Here is a 21,275-nt window from a genome sequence, read left to right as displayed (position 1 = left end):
GCACACACATTCCCTTCCTTTGTCGAATCTTAATGGCTTTTGCATGACCTGCTTTTCATTGAGCCTAAGCTGTTTGAAAAAACTGGTTCTCACTTGCACATTCTTGTTTTTTAAAAGTGAATCCAATGTGTCCAAGGACCAAAGGTGCTTCATGTAAATTACCATGGGGTCATGGCTTCTGATTTATCTTTAGGTAGGATTTGGAAATCAAATAGGTACTGTATGAGTGTTTGCACACAATTGTATGTGTGAGTGCCTGCATGAGGAGTTTTCCAATTCGTAGAACTGAGAAAAAAGTTTGTGTTGAATGATTTTGACACAAAGTAACATGCATTTCTGTGGTTCTTATTTATGCCTGAACATAACACATGGGTATCTAGTAAACTATAAAAATGTACAAGTCAGAATTAAGTATTGTCTGATTCTTAAGAGACCCATAACCAATCCTTAGGACAGGACAGTTACCAGTTTAACTGATAAAATATTCCCTTAAGAATTGCAAGCACTAAACTCCAGCCTGTTATAAAGTAATGCCTGCCAGAAAATGTGTTTTAAAGTTACGGGCCGATTAAAGAAAAGCCCTCTGTGAACCTGCACTCATTAGTTATTTGTGAGCAGCTCAGTGTTTGCTGTCTTATGTAACAGCCGCTGAACTTTAGCACAGTGGCCCAAGCGATGGAGTTGAAGTGCTTTCTGTTGATACCGCTTCCTTCCTTCCACCTGCACAAGGCTGCTGCTATCTAGTGTCCTGAAGAGACTCCCAGTATCAGCCCAGACAGACCCTCACACCACGTCTGCCTGATTGCGTCTTTTATAGACTGACTCAGGACTAATACTGATACAGTGCAGAATAATCTGAAGAATTTTTATTTTACAATATAAACAATATATTTAAAAAGGGAAATAAATTCCAATTAGTTAAAATGTCTGCTTTTATTATTATTAATTTCTATCCCCATCTGAATGTGTCTTGTTATGTTTCTAATGGTGCCCCTTTACTCTGATACTCTGACACTGGCAAGTTGTGAAATGTTTATATTTTTCATGAAAAACAGAGGAATTAAATTCTTTTGACAGGTGGGAGTCAGCCATCATCTCTTTTGTTTTTCTAATGTAAAAGGCCAACAATCCTCTAGTTGTATACTCTGCACCTGCAAATCAGCTCGGCTCACTGCTGCAGTCATGCAACAGTTAGAAGGTAACGAGTGCCTGGGCTTCAGCTCGTCCCCTTGTCATATGCCTAGCTGCACAGGCAGGGGAGAGCTCGCACCAGCTGAGCACTGGCACGCTGAGCTGAGGATCAGCAGGCTGGCTCATGCCCACCCAGCCCTGGCGGCTCTTTGGCCAGCTGTTTGCTTAGTCAGCTAGTGACCTAATTGAAGTTCACCTGGACTATTGTGGTTTATCTGTGTTCCAAATGAGTGTCTTTATTGCCTTAAGCCCCTTAGGTACTGACCTGGTTTTAAAACCATGATTGAAGAGATAACAACTACTCAACTGTATGTACTCATGTTTTGTTTTCATACTGGCTGACTAAGGCAGTAGTGAAACCCCATAGACTGCATGTGGCTAAACGAAGCTTTTGCCAACAGCTCCCCACCCCCCCAGTTCCGAATGACAGTGTCCATCACACTGGCCCCATCTCAGTGGGGTCCTGTCGATGCCAGGCCAGTCAAGGAGGAGGTAGTGCAGGGGATGGTGGAGTCTCTCTCTGTATCCTGAGTTCCATCCGACCCCAGGGTCTTGCCAAGCTCCGGAGGGGTCCTGGGCTACAGAGCACGCTCACAATGAACAGTCTGTGTGAGTGTGAGTGTCTGCCGTGTTTGAGTGAGACGCAGCCTGCTTTCTCAGATTCCATCTGCGTGTGAAGCTCTTCACAGAGCAGTAGAGACCGCCAGCCCAGTCCCCCTACTCAAAGGATTCCTTTCAACCCAGACAGCTAAGGCTTCCCAAACAGGCCCTTGCTATGGCCGCTGCTGGTGCCCAGAAAATCGCTAGGCAACGTCTTCCAACAGGAGCCGCTACCTTGGAGACGGGAGGTTTCTAAATTCTGCAGAGCTTTGAAGTGGCTGCTGAATTTATACAGAGATTCATTGTGTCTGCGACGGGTACAGTGGAAGAAAGGCCTGAACGTGTTTTTTTTTTAAGAAGTGGGCTGGGGAATGTTTGGAGAAGACTTAGTTAACATGGTGAACTTGTCATTGTCCTTTGTCCCTGAGGGCGTTCATTCCCTTGTTATTTGCAGTTGTGGAAGAGCAGGGAGAATGTGCAGCATGGAAATGTACCTATTGCTTCTTCTTACAAAATGGTATGCAGCTACAAAACTGAGCTAATCTCTGTAGAGCGTATTATTATTAATAATAATAAAATAATAAGTAGTTCAAGTAGGTAGCTGCGTCAGCATGCGTAGGCTGCAAAGGAACAACTAAAGTTTTATTCCATGCTGAAAACAGAAGAAAAGAAACAACTTTTCAGCTGTGGAGTCTCCTTCGGGTGACATAAAACAATACACTTTATTCTATATACTGTCTTTAAAAGTAGCTTCTCAAAGCCCTTTACAGAACAGAAAAATACACATTGAGAGGAGATAGTAGATGGAGGTTTGGGATATAGTAGGAAAGCAAAGGGGCAGACAAAAGACCAGTTAAATAAAAGCCCATGTTTTTGTCAGAGGTGTAATTAGATAGCAGAGACAGCTACATCAGTGTCAGGTTTAGTATGGATGTAGATTTGAGTATCATCAGCGTAGAAATAATCATTTAGACCGTGCGATCTTAACAGCTGACCAAGTAGCTATTGGTTATTAATGGAAATGCTGAAAAGTATAAGTGCCAGTGATGAGCCCTGAGGAATACCAGACTTAACGAGTCCAATTTCAGAACTAAAACCACCAAGAGATAAAGTGACAGTGATCAGCAAGATTTGAACCATTTAAGAACAGTCTGAAGACAAGAAAGAAAAGATATTGTGGTTAACAGGATCAAAAGCAGCACTGTCATCAAGTAGAATAAGGATAGAAAGAAAACCAGCATCAGAAGCCATAAGAAGATTACTAGTGACTTTAACTAGGCCAGTTTCTGTGCTGTGTAGCTGTAAGAAACCAGGTTAAAGGGGAACGAAGAGGTTATTTAAACGATTTGTAACAGCATGTTACAATTTTTGCAAGAAGTGTAGGTTAGATATTGGACAAAAATTGTTTAGGTTTCCAGAGACATATTTGTTGTTTTTTTTTTTACACTGGGGTAACAGCAGAAGTTTTGAAGGCCATTGGTACCACGCCAGTGCTCAAGGACTCATTTATTATGTTAAGGATAATAGGGCAGAGTGAATTTAAACAGGATTGAAATAAAGCTGTGGGAATTGGATCTAAATGCAGGTAGTGGATTTCATACACGAAGCCAGTTTACTGAGGCATTCAGAGTCACATAGAGAGAAGCTAGAGAGAAGGGAGCAAGTTAAACTAGGGAGGAGGCATAGAGGTAACATGCGTTGTTTGTCTCCAGAAGAGAATGTGATGTCGGATGTTGTCGATCTTGGAGCTACTGTATAGAACAGAGTTGGAATGAGCCAGGTAATGTGGTGGGGCAGTTTGGCTTAAGCAATCAGTTGATGGTGGGGAGCAGATGTCTAGGTTTGCTATGGTTGTTCTCAATGATGTGGGAGAAGTAGCTGGATCTAGCACACTCTACTGCATCATTGTGTTCATTAAGTTTGTCTTTTAAAGGATCAGAGTAGGAAAAGCAAGCCGAAGAGAACAGAACAGAGTTCTCAAACTTGTCTGGTCAACAGATTGTCAGTTGCAAAAACTCACAGAGTATGATGGGGAAGAGTTCTAGTGAGAGGCACAGTTTAAAATAAGAGAAGTGAGAAACAAAAGAGTCGTCTCCAATTACTAAAACCAGGGTGTGTCCTTTGTGATCAGTTGGGCTAAGAACAAACTGTTGGAATGCTTTGATCTAACCCAAAGATAGAAGCTAAATAGGAAGACTGTGAGTCCACATGCATATTAAAGTCACCAAGAACACGGCTCCTCTTAAATCGGAGATAAAAACTCATCTAAAAAGGCACCACGAGGCCCAGGGGAGTCTATAGACACTAACAATAATAGTAGTGGGAAAGAAACAAGACACTCAAAAGAGCAGAGCAGGACTTCAACAGAAAAGGAGATTCTAAATAACAGTTATGCCCCCACCACGGCCAGAAGGGTGAGGTTGTTCAAACAAACCATAACCTGGAGGGACTATTATGTTAAACAAGAGATCTTGTTTGTCGTGATTGGAACTAAAACTGGGGGAGAAGGAGAAAAAAAGACAAATGAAAGTAAAATGTAAATAAAAACTAGAAAAAAAGTGAAAACTGGTGACAGGAGTGGCAGCCAGTCCTTCTGTGTTCCCTCTTAGCCGGAACCGAAAATCGCTGCTCTGGGAGCGAAGCAAAGGGTGTCACCAGGCTTCTAGGACAGGCAGAGAGGCAATAAAGGGAACTGAATATGTATGTATAGATAGAGACAGCTGGAAGACCAAAACTACTGACCTCCATGAAAGTATGTCAGCACATTCTTGAAAATGTAGTGTCCAAGAGGGGACATGGCAAGCTTCTATCCTTGTTGGAGGAGAAGAGCAGAATGACTAGAGTCAACTACAGAGAAGCTAGAGAGAAGCTAGGTATAACACATTGTCATTTTAAAAAAAGTCTCTGCAACAGGAGACCCCTGAGCTCAGTGTCAACAACACAAACAAAGCCTAGAGTTCTATGTACCCAGCTCTTTCCAAGCCAGATTGGTGTGGCTGTGCACTTTTCCTATAGGATTCAGGATCTGGAGCTTGTCTCATGCCTATATCTGCACAGCTCCTGCATGCTTCCTGGGGGCTACAGCAGTGGCACCTAATGCAGAGATTTCAGGCTCTGGTCCTGCAGACCACACATCTGCTGCTTCTTGTTCTAGCTGAGCCCTTAACCGGGCTAACGGGTGGCTTGACTGGAACCTTTGTAGGTATTTTCTCTACTCAAACAGAGCAGATCTTAGATTCCCTAAGCAGTGTAATATTTAAAAGGCAACCTTCAATGCATTTAGGAACTGAAAACCGAGTTCATATTAACCTTATAATTAACCAATCATTACTTTAATGAAGGTTTCGATTAACTGTAGCCAAGAGCTCAACTGGAATGAAAACCATTCCATAGGGATGTGGGACCCCCAGGACCAGGGATGTGTACCTCTGAAATGATTGACAAAAATAGTATAATGATCTAAAAACATCTAGTGTCAAGCTTCTCTTCTTGAGGAGCCAGCACAACATCTGGTTCATCTTAGCTTCTGGTCTCTTAACTGATCTGTTCATTTTTTCAACAGCACATGTTATGCATGATGGTTCAAAAGGCACATTTGTTGTGAAGTGGAGCTACTAAGAAACTGGAACGCTTGAAAGGAAATTAGTTCTCGTAGTCAGTAGTTGTGATTACAAAGACAGTCACGTATATTGAGATATCCCCTTGATGACTTCTCTCCCACTTTCACTTCTACCTTGCTGTAACGTTCACCATAAAGCACAGACTGGCAGCTGTAAAGAGAATCTGTCAGCATTTCTTTGAACGTTGGTTCACTTGGCTGAGCCAATTGGTGCAATTGATTTTTCTGTGTTTTTGTGGAGGGGAAGTTATTTAGTAATCATGGCTTTGACTGACAGTCAAAATGCTATTGATAGCTGTCCCTGACATTGTCAATGGAACCGTACAAAGTTCTGATAACTTAGACCAGCAGAATTAGGAAATGAAGAACACTTGCTTTTCAGATAGGAATTTTAGAAATCATTCCATGAGCATATCTCATCCTGTGTCAGATATATGTTGTCTTTGGCTGATCACCTTGAATGATTGAACTGCAGCAGAGTTTAAGCTGAATTTTACTGTGTCAATTTATCAAAGCATTCATAGCACTTGGCATGCATAACCAATTAGGATTACAGCTATGCAGTTGGTTGATTATACCTTGCATTTCCTTCACTTTAATCATGCTTTACTGTGTTTTTAAAACAATTTCCTTGTGCTTTACTACACTGTACTATATTTTTACCACAGAATGACTTTTCTAAGGATTGTAGCTCACACAAACATCTTGGCTGGCTTCTTCCAGATCCTTTTACACAGTTTTTTCAAGATCATTCTGAACATAACAGTTCTTTGAGATGTTTTTTTACCCTTTTAAATCAGCTTGGCTATTCAAAAGAGCATAGGAAGAAATATTGTTTGCTTTCTCTCAGGTTATTTTCTTCAGTATTATACGCTAGATTCAGCAGCCAGCCATCACTGAGGCCAGCCCAGGACATTCTGTGCAGCTCAGAATGTGAAGTCAGAGCGGTCTGGACCGACACACCATATTTACTTTGAACAACTTAGTGATGCCGTGAAAACTGTAGCAGCATGAGGAGGGAATAAAAACAACCAAAAACTCCCTCTAGTTCCAGATACTGTATGCTCTGAGTCTGGGAGGAGACAGTGACAAAATATTACATATGCTCTTTCTTTCAAAAAGAAAAAAAAATTGAAAACAGATCTGAAATACAATTAAAATGTAGTTTGCGTTACCAGAGGAGTAAACCATGTCAGGGTGAAGCTCCACTCCTTTAGAAAATCCACTGTGTAAACTGCCATAAAACACTGTGACTTCACAATAAATCATTTTCATTTATAGAGTTGAGATAACTTCGGAAAAGCAAAGTAAATGTGTTGTTAAAGCCTGGTACCGTGAGTAAAGACCCTGCAGTGGAAAATAACTCAGCAGCTTAGTCTCACAGTCGTCTGCTTTGGATCTTATCAAGTGTTGGAGCCTCTGAAAGTCAGCTGGCGAGGAGATTGCCATCAGAATGAAGAAAATTGGGCGGTTTCTGTTTTGACAGGTTAGCCGAGACTGTCATTGTGGGGCCTTTCTTCCTGGGATTTGTCCAGAGAACACATTTGACTTGTTTACGTCAGCGTGCAATGTCAGAGGTTTCTTCGGAATTTTAACACCTGCTTACTTTATTATCTTTGAGACGCCAACCTCGAGGCCTTCTGACACAAGACCTTAGTGAAGTTAAAGTGTGTTAATATCCAAGAGCCTTACTCGTGACTCAGCTATGAGCTTACTGAGGCTCATAGCTCATAGCTCATAGCTCATTGTATAGGCCTGAACAGACGAGGGAAAATGGTGAACTCATGACTATGTGCAGGGGGACTGTCTTTCTTGGCCTGCAATTAGGCATTTAAACTTTGTGAACTTTCAAAGCCCATCATACTGTATATTATGCTGTATTTCAAAATTATTTCTGCTAATTAAGTTAAGATTATTAGGTTGTATTCTGATGCTCAATGTACCATAAGTACAGATCATCACAGCATAGAAACATAAAAGAAAGAGCTTGCAGTAAGATTGAAGTGGAAGAAAAAAATGAAGGAAGGGAGGTATTTGACTACATTTTGTAATTAAAAAAGACTCTGTCAGGGCTGAAACAGTTTCTGGAGACAAACAATATTTGTACTTTTCTCTCTAAATAAGAATCATCCTGATCACACTAATTTCTGCATAAGGAATTGGTTTGGGCATGGTGGGCTAACTATAAACTGTTAAATATATACATATATAACATTTCACTAAACTTGGCTCGGCTCCTATAGCTGTTATGTAATGAACAGATAGTATACAGTTTCAAAAAGACATCATATATGTAAAGGAAGCTTTTAAGTGAAAGGGGACATACAGTGCGTGCACGGAAGCATGCTTTATAAAGCAGCTGCCAAGTGTTCGTCAATACCTGCAGGACAGAGGCCTGATCACATGTCATTCTGTGTCCCTCAAACCTGTAAATAACCCGACAACCTGCAAATGCTTGTGAGAAGACTCCCTTAATATGTTTGTTGAGATTAAAAAAGAAAATGCCCAGTTTCCTTAGAGCTGCCAGTGTTGTTGCTGGGTGAGCACAATCCACTGTGGCTTCCTGAGTATTTCCTATTGGAGCACTTGTTGTCAAAATGATGAGTCAGTTTAACTGTACTAATTTTTAAAAGTGTCAGCCATGCAGTCCTGTACTCTTTTTTTTCTGCAAACAAAGTCCCTTCCAAAAGCCAAGGTACATGTTTCTTCAGAACGTTATTTGTCAGAGTGTGAAAGAACTCAAAAAAGCCTTTCAGGAGCACTGTTGAGATGCTGCTGTTTCAATCGCAGTGGCTTTGGTTAGTCAGTTCAAGTGTACACTGCTTCTCTCTTCCAGGTATTACTGAGACGGTGGCCCAGCTGGTGTCTGGCTGGGTGGCGGACAGGAATCTGGTCCATAAGTACCACTACCACAAGGCCTACCTGATCCTCTGTGGCCTCGTCAACCTGCTGTCACCCCTGGCAACCACCTACATCCACCTCATGGTCTACGCTGTCTTCTTCGCCATTTTCTGTGGGGGATACATGGCGTTGTTGCTTCCAGTCTTAGTGGGTACTTCACGCATAGCTCCTTTGTAGCTCTTCGTAGCTACAGTACCTGACAGATAAAACTAAAACCAATGAGAAAAGAATAGGGCAATTTTTCTCCAGATACGGAACAACTCCTTTCTAAAATACATACCCACCCACCTCCCAGACTCCCGGTACATTGTGATTGACTTTGCGGTATAAATGTTAGGCATTTGCATCAAGCTTCAGGCCCTGCATGAACCATAGAAAAGAAAGCAATTTGTGTTGCCTCCCTTTTAATGCTTGGTGTTGTGTGAAATGCAGATGATCTTTGTCAAAGCTCACCCTTTTAACACTTTTTTTCACTTTTGAAGTGAAAAGTAATAGTACAGTACAGTTGGTGCCTATTTCTCCCCTTACTGCAGCTGCATATTTGCTGTAGCTTATCAGGAGTCCTGCCAGTTTCTCACAGTTTCCCTGTCGTGTTTATGTCTTTTGGAGTGGATGTTTTAGGCCTGTTTCTGCTCATGGTTTTTCCTTGTTCGATAACAAAAACACTGTACTAACAAGTATGGATAAACATCAGAAAGGCCACAGATGACAGGAGGCCATTCACTCCATCATGTTCATTTCATTCTGTTTCTCAATATTCCCATAGTCAGTGTTGGTTGTACTGGGTGCAGTTTAGTTTTAATTTAAAACATCTTTGGCAGGGCAGCACTCAGAACTGCAAATTTGCAATGGTCTCAATTTAATATTCTGAAAACTATTAGATGCAGAGATAGGGGGACATCAGGAATGTCCCGTGAAATGCTGTTTTGAGTATTGGTGTTTATCACAGTGACTGTGTGTTGAATTCATGGTACAAGATGCCAACCGGGGACATGACTTTGGTGTCCTCATAGGAAATTACAGTCATGGCCAGAAAAAAACAGAGCACCTGACAAACACCCATCCTGTGTTTTTGTGAGAACTTGCACACGCCAAACTGGAACCGAAACTGGGACCCTGGAGCCGGGATGCATCCGAGCTGTCCTCCGTGCCACTGTCCCTATTGCATTGAAAAAATGGAGAAAAACCCATTGGTGACAAATAAGAATGTTGAGCTGATCTCTTGTTGTAGCCTGATCCCCTTGTTTAGGAGAGAGTTCTTCTTTTTGACCTAATCTACTTGAAATATGTTTGTCAGGCCTTGTAGAGAACTACTCAAATTAAAACACTGAAAAATGACAGAACTACATGTAAACACACTTTAGGGGTCTCTATTCTTTCATATACAGTGCCTTGCGAAAGTATTCGGCCCCCTTGAACTTTTCAACCTTTTGCCACATTTCAGGCTTCAAACATAAAGATATAAATTTTTTATTTTATGTGAAGAATCACCAACAAGTGGGACACAATTGTGAAGTGGAACGAAATCTATTGGATTTTTGAAACTTTTTTAACTAATAAAAAAATGAAAAGTGGGGCGTGCAAAATTATTCGGCCCTTTTACTTTCAGTGCAGCAAACTCACTCCAGAAGTTCAGCGAGGATCTCTGAATGATCCAATGTTGTCCTAAATGACTGATGGTGATAAATAGAATCCACCTGTGTGTAATCAAGTCTCTGTATAAATGCACCTGCTCTGTGATAGTCTCAAGGTTCTGTTGAAAGCTCAGAGAGCATCATGAAGACCAAGAAACACACCAGGCAGGTCCGTAATACTGTTGTGGAGAAGTTTAAAGCCGGATTTGGATACAAAAAGATTTCCCAAGCTTTAAACATCCCAAGGAGCACTGTGCAAGCGATCATCTTGAAATGGAAAGAGTATCAGACCACTGCAAATCTACCAAGACCTGGCCGTCCCTCTAAACTTTCAGCTCAGACAAGGAGAAGACTGATCAGAGATGCAGCCAAGAGGCCCATGATCACTCTGGATGAACTGCAGAGAACTACAGCTGAGGTGGGAGAGTCTGTCCATAGGACAACAATCAGTCTTACACTGCACAAATCTGGCCTTTATGGAAGAGTGGCAAGAAGAAAGCCATTTCTCAAAGATATCCATAAAAAGTCTCGTCTAAAGTTTGCCACAAGCCACCTGGAAGACACCCCAAACATGTGGAAGAAGGTGCTCTGGTCAGATGAAACCAAAATCGAACTTTTTGGCCACAATGCAAAACGATATGTTTGGCGTAAAAGCAACACAGCTCATCACCCTCAACACACCATCCCCACTGTCAAACATGGTGGTGGCAGCATCATGGTTTGGGCCTGCTTTTCTTCAGCAGGGACAGGGAAGATGGTTAAAATTGAGGGGAAGATGGATGCAGCCAAATACAGGACCATTCTGGATGAAAACCTGTTGGAGTCTGCAAAAGACCTGAAACTGGGACGGAGATTTATCTTCCAACAAGACAATGATCCCAAACATACAGCAAAATCTACAAAGGAATGGTTCACAAATAAACATATCCAGGTGTTTGAATGGCCAAGTCAAAGTCCAGACCTGAATCCAATCGAGAATCTGTGGAAAGAGCTGAAAACTGCTGTTCACAAACGCTCTCCATCCAACCTCACTGAGCTCGAGCTGTTTTGCAAGGAAGAATGGGCAAGAATTTCAGTCTCTCGATGTGCAAAACTGATAGAGACATACCCCAAGCGACTTGCAGCTGTAATCGCAGCAAAAGGTGGCTCTACAAAGTATTAACGCAAGGGGGCCGAATAATTTTGCACGCCCCACTTTTCATTTTTTTATTAGTTAAAAAAGTTTCAAAAATCCAATAGATTTCGTTCCACTTCACAATTGTGTCCCACTTGTTGGTGATTCTTCACATAAAATAAAAAATTTATATCTTTATGTTTGAAGCCTGAAATGTGGCAAAAGGTTGAAAAGTTCAAGGGGGCCAAATACTTTCGCAAGGCACTGTATATATATACACTAATTTGTACATGTTTGGGATGGCTGCTCTCTGGTCCTGGGTTCGATTCTGCCTTGGGATAGCTTATGCAGTATATGGAGTTTGCATGTTCTGTCCACATTCCTGTGGGTTTCTCTAGTGCTCCGGTTCCCTCCCATTGTCCAGAGACATGATGCTTAAGTGTGTCTGGCTCTTGCTGTCTCAAGCATCCTTGCCTTGACAGAGCAGTACTTTCAGGTTAGATTCTGGGCTGCTGCGACCCTCTGCAGGAATGTCCATCTGATGATGGCCAGAGGGGCCTGACTGAGTGACCGTGTGTGTGCAGTAAAGGACGCCTGTGAGCTGGGGCTTTTGTAATTTGATTCAGCTTGAAAGAAAGGCCGAGCAGCAAGGAGGTGGTGGCGCCAGCTGGAGTAGGAAGGTTTGCTTTGTTGCTTTGCCTAGACTCAGCTGGGCCCTCTCCCTGACCTACTTCTTGTGTTTATATTAGACTGACTGAGGCGCTGCCTCCTGCCAGGACTTGTTCCTTCTCTCATGGTATCGTACAAACGTATTCAGAACTCCAAGCCATCAATCATAAAATCTATAAGGCACTGAATGACTCGACTATACGACTTGTCCTGTTAATGCGTTCAGCAGACTGCGTGTTTATTTTGGTTTGGGGTCAGAGAAGTTATGCCTCCACCTCAGATTAGAAATCTGTTCCTACAAGTTCGGAGAAGGGTGCTGCTCTCTCGAGCTGCTCTGCGTTCTTCACCTTTTGGTGAAAAAGTCTTCGAAGCGAGTTAAAACGAGGGCGAAACCTAAACCGAGCATTTTATTTGGAAAACGGGTCCGTGTGGCTAATCGAGGCGTAACCGGGAAGGAAAAGATGTCAGTTCGGGTAGGGATGTGAGCTCTCGTTTCTGCAGAATTTTGAGGGCGGGCAGGCGGAAGGAGTCTGCCTCCACTTCCTCGGTCTCCCCTGAGAAAGGCCTCAGTGTTCATAGACGCGAGTCAAGCCATGCAAAATGTGCAATTAACAGTTTTGTAATACAGTAGGTTCATTAAAACAATTCCAAACTGGATCCCAAGAGTTCCCAAAAAAACATTAAAATGACCCATAGTCCAGTGTCAAACCAGCTGGATAGGTTTGCAGGCAGGTGGAAGCCGAATGAGGAGATCCGGAGGCAGATGTTTGTAGAAGAATCCAAGGGAGGCTGTCTTCCAGCAGGGCCCCTGAAAGTAACTGATGAGCTAAAGGGAGTAGAGTGTTCTTAAAGCCTGCGAGTAGCCAGAAAGATACCCCTACCACAGCTGTTTGGCAGTGCAAGATATGGCATTCAGGCAAGAGGTTATGAATTAATTGGTTGTTAAAGAGAGCTGTTGAGCCCACACTGGGGCCTTTTTGGAGGCTAATGAGATTTGGAATTCCAGCCGCACTTAGTGGCGCAGGGAGGGTGCGCATGTGTGTGCGTGCTTGCCCTTGAGGTTTTATAAAGCATGCTGCGATCTGAACGGCACTTTCCCTTCTCAGATGGCGTTCTCTGGATACGCCAGCCCCTGTGTCTGTGGTTTTGTTGCCCTCGGCCAGCATTCCCCTTGCCCTGCGCCTCCGGAGATGGGGCTGCCTATTTGAAGTTTTCCAATCTGAAACATATGCCTCAGCCTGGCCCTGAGCACAAGCACAAACACAACAAGCCTGCTTTTGACTTCTTAAGCTCACTGTAAAAGTTCATTGAGAATAAAATCCATATTAGTGGTCTACAGCAGATGGTAAATATGATCTGCTCCACTTGGCATTCAGTTCCCTGGTACAACACTAAATATTAGGTGGCCTTTTGAGACTTTGTTTTTCAGAATTAAATTTACAATCCCAACATCTTATAGATTTTACAGAACCTCAGATTCACAGAATATTGATATGTTAAGATACAGTTTTGAAAGGAGAAAGATTCCAGATGAAAAATAACTTCTTTAATTTTTTTAAATCTGCACCCTGAAAGATTTCCAGGGCACCATCAATTTCATTCAGCTTTTTTCTAATTGAGTAAAGAGAAATACACATTAACTGTGCAGAAGTAAAAAATACTGCAGATTTTGACATGTATCACATTGTACCTGAGGTCAATTTTACAGTCAGTAGCCATAAGCACACGCAGGTGATGTACTCAGAGGAACACTGAGCACACTGGTTTCAGTGCTTAAATTGTGGGAAAAAATTGCAAATCAAATTCCTTTTCCTATTTGAATATAAAAAACATTGAATTCACATAAATGTGTTTGCAATACAGCCAGCAACAGATTGAGGAGTGAAGGTTATCAATAAATTGTTGCTACTGTGTTTCCTTTTCAGGTAGATCTTGTTGGGGTGGAAAACTTGAACAACTCAATGGGCTTCTCCATGTTCTTTGTAGGGATTGGTTGCCTCACAGGACCACCTACTGCAGGTAAATGATGGGTGGGATCAATCACTGGTATGTCCCGAAACCAGTTTGTGGATAGGCCCCCCTGTGTGTGTTCCAAAGACTGTCTATGCAATAATATTTTTCCTGATGCGATAATATTTTTACTGCCTATTTTATTTCCCTAACCTCTTCATGCCCCCATTTTGGAATCTTTGATGCTTCATTATGGGACTGCACAGTACAGTTTTTAGAAAAACTGAATCATTTTTTGTCTTTGAAAACATGTGCTCATGCAAATGTTTTTTTACTGCACGTTGACAAGAGGAAAACCAAGCAACATCCCTCAGTAATGACAGGGATCTTTAGATATTTATAGATATTTATTAGATATGTATTGCCTGCAGGGTTGCTACAGCAATCAAAACTTACCACCCCATGAACCAGCAATAATAACCAAAACAACAAATGCACACTTCCTGAGAGCAACAGAGGCAAATTCTAAGTCAGTCTGCATAGAGATGGTGAGAATTGTGATCACAAGCAGATGGGATTGATTTGGGCAGTCTGCTATCCATCTAGGGACTGAAACTGCTGCGTGCAAGGTGTCCTCCACCCATGTCTTTTCACTGATAACAGCCAAGGCAGTCACAGAGAGAGAAGCAGAGTGTATCACCTGAAAGCGTGTTACATATGCAGCAGCTTTTATCTCATTAAACCCAGGATAGCTTTGATCTGTGTGCTGTCCGCTGTCTGAACAACTCTAGGAGGTAACTACTAATCAACAAAATTTGTTCTCAAATGATGTGACTTATATTTAAAGAAATGAATTAACTAAAACAAATAAAGAGCGTAAAAGAGTAGCAAACAAAAATGAATCAGTTAATACGATGATTCAGACTAATATAATAACATAAAAAGAGTTACATATCTGGCACATCTGACGTTTTGGTAGTAATTAATTGTCCCAAGGATCTCATCCAGCTGTTTCTTGAAAGACACTAGGCTTCAATAACATAGCTAGATAACTTGTTCCACACTCACACAACCCTTTGGGTAAATGTTTGTTCCATTATACAGTATATACAGACAGGGTTTAAAATGTAATGAATGATGGAACCAATACCATTTCTGCATTTGCAATGTCTCTCCATATTAACTTGTATAAGTCTGTGTCCTATTCTGAAGCACAGAAGAAATCGGGTAATAAAGTGGTAGCAAGGACTGAACTTCTGGCTCTGACCTCAGCATGAACTGCTCAATCTGATAGATCCAGCCCGGCAGCCGGTAACCAGGCATCTGTCATTATGGGACATTCTAGTAGGCTTGCTCTTTGAATTCCATTGTTTTAAATGAAGCCAAGTCTGACATGCATTAGTTATGTTAGCAGCGTCTGACTGAGGATGCAGGTGGCTTCTCTATTTAATGCAATATTTGTCAGCCATTCCACTGTTTGTTTCTTACTAAATAGTTTCAATCTTAGAAGTAACACATCCCAGCATTGATCAAACTGGGTAAGAGATTCTTTAAATTTTAACCTGTCTGATCACCTCTGTTAAACTAGGAAATGACGGTGTTAATTGATAAAGCTTAGCAGTTGAAATTTGCTGTGGTGGTGTTACAGTTTTCAGGAGGAGGAAAGGAAATTATGAAGCACTCAGCTGTGATGGATAATTAACAAGTTTATTTTAGAGAGACTTCAATTTAAAAGGCAGTGTTTCATTATTAAATATAAAATGCCAGAAGGAGCCAAGCCCAATGAAGGACAAGCTTCTTTGGTGGTGGAATGTGAAATATTTCACAGCCCATAAATACATATTGCTGATATTTAGGTTTAAGTCAGATTTTTTTTCTTTCAGTTAAACCTATTTAAACGTTCTAATCTTCTAACATTAGAAATACCTAGGGGTAACCGGCTGCCTGCCTCTGGCCTTATGCGAGAGAAATGAAAGATGATCTTTGAGGCTTTGAGGAAGGGCTGAAAAGTGAACCCTGGCCTCTTCGTTAAAGGAAAGCACTTCCCTGGCATCCCACGTGAACTCAACGGCACCAGCCAGCCAGACTTGCAGAGTTTGGTGTGATTTACGACACTATAAATGTACCAGGGCTCAGGACGGGCCCCAATTAAAGAGAAGGATATGTCCTGGAAATAGAGAGTGGCTGAGTTTACCAGGAAAACCACAGGATCTGACCTTTTGAGGTTTGGGTACACAGGAGGGTGAAACGCATTGCCTGGCCCAGCTGTCTGGACAGCTGCTGGACTGTGATTGCCCTCTAGTGGTGAGAATGCATAATACTACCTTGTAGGAGAAGAAAGGCAGATGAATGCATATACATACAGTACATCCTGTATATACATACTGTTCTTTGTGCTGCTACTGAGGCTGGTTGGTCCAAGGAGACAATTATTTTTCATGGTACCTTGCAGGGGTTGTAATTGATGTATAGTTCACTAAGTCTCTCTAAATCTCTAAATCAGTTTGGGTAAAAGTGTCTGTAAGTCTTCTATATCCGATATACTTAATTGTGTCTAATACAGCAGTCTGGGACAATTGTGTCTGGGCAGGTGTACAGTATTTGCTGTGCAGTGGTGGAGACTTCCAGTGTCAGTGGCACTGACCGTGTTGTCATGTCGTATGTTCCAGGCTTGCTGTATGACTACACGCAGACGTACGACTGCTCCTTCTACCTGGCGGGGGTGTGCTACCTCCTGTCCTCCATCTCGCTCTTCCTGGAGCCCCTCGCCCGGAGCTGGAAGGCAAAGAGGCGGGGGGCAGCCCGATCCGGAGAGCCCGAGTGCAGAACCAATGGCTGCTTCGTCTCAGACGCTGCCAAGAATGGGGTGGTGTAACAGGACCGGACCGGAACCCTGCTGCACAAACCGAACCTTGGGGAGAGGAGCTGGGTGGGACTGGGAAAGTCACATGGGCATCACTGGGGCTCCCAGGCTTTCATTGCCGTGGGGAAAGGTAGGACCTTTGATATCGGAAAGAACCCAGACATAAAATCAATTCATGACTTTCTAAGTAAACATCCTCTTCTATCACATGGATGATGAAAGCAAAAGAAAAAGGAAAATCCAATTTTCCATCGTCTGGATAAGCACCAGATGTACGTTTTTGGAGGCACCGAGACTACAATCATAATTATTTTTTTTCTCATATTTGTATTTTTAAGTCCAGAAAATGATTCTCGCTGATTTTTGCAACTCTTCAGAAAGCCCGTGATTGCCCCTGATTGGCCCGGTCCTCAAAAAAACAAGACGGAGAAGATGGCGAGAGTCCCAAAGCTGGGGCATCAAGGCAGTGTCCGAGACGCCTTGGAAGCGAGACGCAAAACTGTCAGAGAAAAAAATGTTGAAACTGAGAATTGTACGAGCTGTCGATTCCAGCATTCCTGCAGCGCTGCCATGCATCTTTCTGAACAACAACCCAGGCTGTTACCTTAACCTGCAGTACAATTGTGCTCACCTGCAATCTTCAGGTCTTCAGATGCAGCATCACTCGGACTCAACCTAGACCATATGCGCTGCAAGTAATCATGTTACCACTAATGTGAGATGGTCAGACTTTGTCTTAAGAAGCTTGAATTCATTTTCCTGTCTTTCTTGAAGCACCTTCATGACCTATTCCCAGTAGCTACCCAGCACACCTTGAGCTCTCCTCCCAGACTTTGCACGGTACTGGTGAGCTCTTTGGCTGTGCAGGCATTCTCTTCAATAGATACTGTATATACTGTATGTATTACACTTGTGTCATTAGAACACTGAATTCATTAACAGAAATGAAAGCATGCCTTTAAATCTGCACTACCAAATGTAATAATAAGTGCTATTGAAAAAGAAGATGGGCTAGGGCAGAATAATTTTCTGGGGTTTATTTTTAAATGGGAGAGGAAGATTTTTTTAATGAACGTTATCATTTTTATTCTGTCTTTTAACCTAGCATTGCCAAAACACATTTAGGATTTTTTCTTCTCTTTTTTTTTTTTTTTTTTTTTTTTTAGTAAGTGGACAGAATATAAATCTATAAACCAAAGATGGAGTTGTTAAATAAACTCAGCCAAGGCTTCTGGGGTTTAATGAACAGCAGTTGGGGTCATGAAAACAAACCTTCAGAAAGCTCTACCACATGTAATTAAATTCTTATTAATTCTGTGCCTAATATTCTCTGCAACTGCTTCATTTAACTCTCGAGAAGGCTTTGCAACTGAAGTGCAACATGAAAAATGTAACCTAGGAAACACACAGTTCACACAACACCCTCTCATCCAGCTGTTGCAATTACCTGAGTCTTCCAAATGTATTTGAGGTGCATTTTTTCTAGGTAATTTGAATCAATGTCAATGTATATTGCATCCAATTTTTGTTCTTCAGCCAAGAAGTAGGTATGTGTCATAAAACTATCGGTTTAAACTTGCTCATTTCATTATATTTTCTGCTCATCTTCAATTATGAACATGACATTTCTCTAGAATATGGGTCTTTAATTATAATCCGTACAGCTTCATCTGTATCCTGGGTGATGTACCAGTTCACTCAAAAAATTTAATCATGGCAGTTCCAATTTTTCCATATTTACTGATGCCTTTCTTTTTACTAGGTGTGACTTTGAGTGCCTTTCCTGTACACTTTTTGTCTTAGTTGTGCTGAAAGGACTTGCACAATGCCTTTCTTGGGTCTTAAACCAAAATAAACAATGCCCATTGCACATAATGTCTTAATACAGCCTGGTTTGGAAGTGTATTTCTGAACCCTAACCACCTCCACCAGGCCAGCAGACGTGTGATTGTATTGGAGGAATTTTGTGTCATGTGGTCATGAAATTACATTTATACATACTGTATAAAGAAGAAAAACTACTGAACAGCTTTTCTGTTTTCAGACTGATTGGCAAATTTAAAAGAGAGTCCTTGTTAAGGGAAACCAGCCCATTCTAAGTGGTCTACACACTCTGACAGAATTCCGATTCTGTACCCAAAATGAGAAAGTAGAATGTGTTATGCACTGTACACGGACACTGCTGAAGACACGCTGTTTAGCTGTCGTCATCCTTCATGGCCCAGGGGATTTGGGAGAGTGCCTTGCAATGGTCCTTCATGTTCCCCATCTGACATCAATCCCAAGAGACAGCCTCGTGTTAAAATCTATGACTGTCTTCTTTTTCTGCCTTCACTCAGGCCAGTGGTTCTCAATCCAGCTCCTGAGGAATCCCAGAGTCCCTGGGTTTTTGTTCCAACTGGGCCCTTGATCACTGGTGCTAATAAATGCCTGTAACCAACCTACTTGCTTGACTAGAATTTGTTTGCACTCTGGCCTTGGTTACAACACCTTCAGCATACAGAAGGTTATGCAGTCTCGCCTCAAAGTGCCAATTAAGAATGTGTTCTATTTCTCACTAAAAACTACAAGCTATTATTAGATGAGTTTATGATGAAGACACAGGTGGAAACAACAGTGTAACAGATTTCAGTCATATCAGTATCGGTCACTAATTCATATATCAATTTGTTATTGATGCCAAAAACCCTGTAAATAAAAAAAAATGCTTTAAGCTCTTTACAAATGTAGAAATAGGCCTCAAATATAAAACCCCCTTTTGTTTTCTCCACTATCCTCTATTTTCTGTATGTTAATAAATAATGCCCTTCACTTTATAGGGCTACAGTAGTACAACTGCCCATTACTTGCTGGAACCAAGGTACAGAGCAGGGCTGTCCAGATCATCGTTTAATTATTGGGACCAGTTTAACAGCCTCTTTCCCCAGCTCTTCTGGTGCTGCTGCTTTTACGAGCCCTGAAAACCCCACAGGTACACAGGCCCCCTCTAGAACTAGGATTGGACACTTCTGCTCCAGACCTTCAGACCATTCTCTCGCCCCCTTACTAGTGATATATTGCTTTTATCAAATTTTGGCTATTGTCCGTTTTGCAGCTTTCCAAATTTTGATTAATTCTTAGCACACTTACGTTGAAGAAAATCTATCTATAAGTGCCTGTAACCTCCTGGGATCTTGCAAGATTAAGCTCCCATCTCATTAGTAAATTCTTTATCTCCTTCTTTGAAGAGCAGATCCCTGAGGTTTCCTTCCTCATGATGTGTTATAAAGACCTAATGACAGAAACACCGCAAACGTATTGCGTGAACTTTCATGTGTTACTGTGTATGTAGCCCGACATTGTTTTAAATAATTTATGCCATGGTCTTAGTGGGCATTTTATTGGTGGCTAATGATACTTTGATATGATCATGAGTGCTGTTTGGGTTTGAATTCCGGCAACTATGTGAATAGAAGAGACCAATATATTGTGTATACGCCCAGCTCTTAACGTTCGATTCCTTTAAGTGTGTATTTATTCAAAGGTTGCCAAAATACAGTCTGTTGAAAAAGCTCTTCTCGAAATTGTTTAGTTTTCTTTTTAAACAACAGGATCCATTGGAACTCAGTGATGCTTCCTTGTTGACTTGCAAAGGTGTAATCTGCATTTTTGTTCCTTTTCATTTACCAAATAGTTGTGCAAGTAAATGCAGAGTCCGAGGAAGGACTGCAAATTCCTAGATCAGTTACTCTCAACACATTTTCACTCAAGAATGAACCACACGTGTGCCATGATCACTGCAGGTTGTTTTTTTTTATAGTATTGCAAGAGTTGTAAATACATTGAACTGCAGTTATTGCAGCACAATTATTTATTATTGCCCTCTAGTGGTAGCACGACGCAAACGAAGAAATTTGATGCATGTAGCATTTTATTTGGACCTAATTCAGTAGTCCCCCATGATTATTGTATTGTAACGTATACATTTTGGGGGGGGGGGATTCTATTGTTGTATCTCCTGGGACAACAATACTGTACTCATTCTGTTCACAATCAGCTATTTCTTTTGCTTAGAAATCTTGAAATTGCTTAAAAGCATAGAAACGTGTGTATATAGAAACCTCACTATATATACACACATGATTTTTCAAGAGTATTGTTTTTACCCATTTAATGCCTTAGACAAAATATTAAAAGTATCCTATGTTTTGTTTAAAAATACTGGTGGATACTATAAAATGCGTGTGTTTTTATATCTTTTTGATTTATGAAATATCTGTAATTTTGAAAGTTGCTCTGAGGGGTTTGTACCTGTAGTGACCTCTATCTCATTCTTCTCCATTGTTGCCTGGAAGGTTTTTATTTCGCGGGAGCGTTTCAATGTTCAGCTACGTATTTTGGTTACAGGTGTTGATTCCAGTTAATCCACTCTCAAGTGTGAGTGAGGTGTGAATGAAAGTCGTTCCTTTGTTCCACACTGGAGTGGCTGCTGCGATAAAATGAAAGGAGTATTGTTTCTCAGAAAAGCTGAAGACAGCTTTGTGATACCAGAACTGTTATTTCAGGTTATTATATATACTCCACTCTATCCTTGGATTCTTCAAGTCTGCCCCCTGCAGGAGAGAAATCTCAGCCTCACAGGTGGTTACTGGGCTCAGTAGATTCTGGGGACTGGGGCAAAACCTTTTTTGATGGGTTGTCTTAATTTTAGCAACATGTACCAACTGTTGATGTTAATAAAATTTTGAACATGTA

At 41.5% G+C, this 21,275-nt stretch overlaps 1 protein-coding gene across 4 annotated transcripts in view; it reads left to right on the top strand.

The window, feature by feature from the left end:
- Nucleotides 1–21,275, top strand: part of slc16a4 (solute carrier family 16 member 4) — a 43,029-nt gene extending 21,754 nt beyond the window's left edge. For all 4 annotated transcript variants that reach the window (XM_088640332.1, XM_088640333.1, XM_088640330.1 and 1 more), the window contains 3 exons: nt 8,247–8,458; nt 13,654–13,747; nt 16,348–21,275. In XM_088640332.1, the coding sequence (XP_088496458.1) occupies nt 8,247–8,458; nt 13,654–13,747; nt 16,348–16,553 (512 nt within the window). In that variant the 3' untranslated portion in view covers nt 16,554–21,275. The remainder of the gene's footprint in view (nt 1–8,246; nt 8,459–13,653; nt 13,748–16,347) is intronic.

Source organism: Lepisosteus platostomus, chromosome 7 (genome assembly GCF_059453375.1).
Source record: "Lepisosteus platostomus isolate fLepPlt1 chromosome 7, fLepPlt1.hap1, whole genome shotgun sequence".
NCBI lineage: Eukaryota > Metazoa > Chordata > Actinopteri > Semionotiformes > Lepisosteidae > Lepisosteus > Lepisosteus platostomus.
The sequence above is the reverse complement of the archived record's forward strand: the minus strand, read 5'-3'. Positions and strand labels throughout refer to the sequence as shown.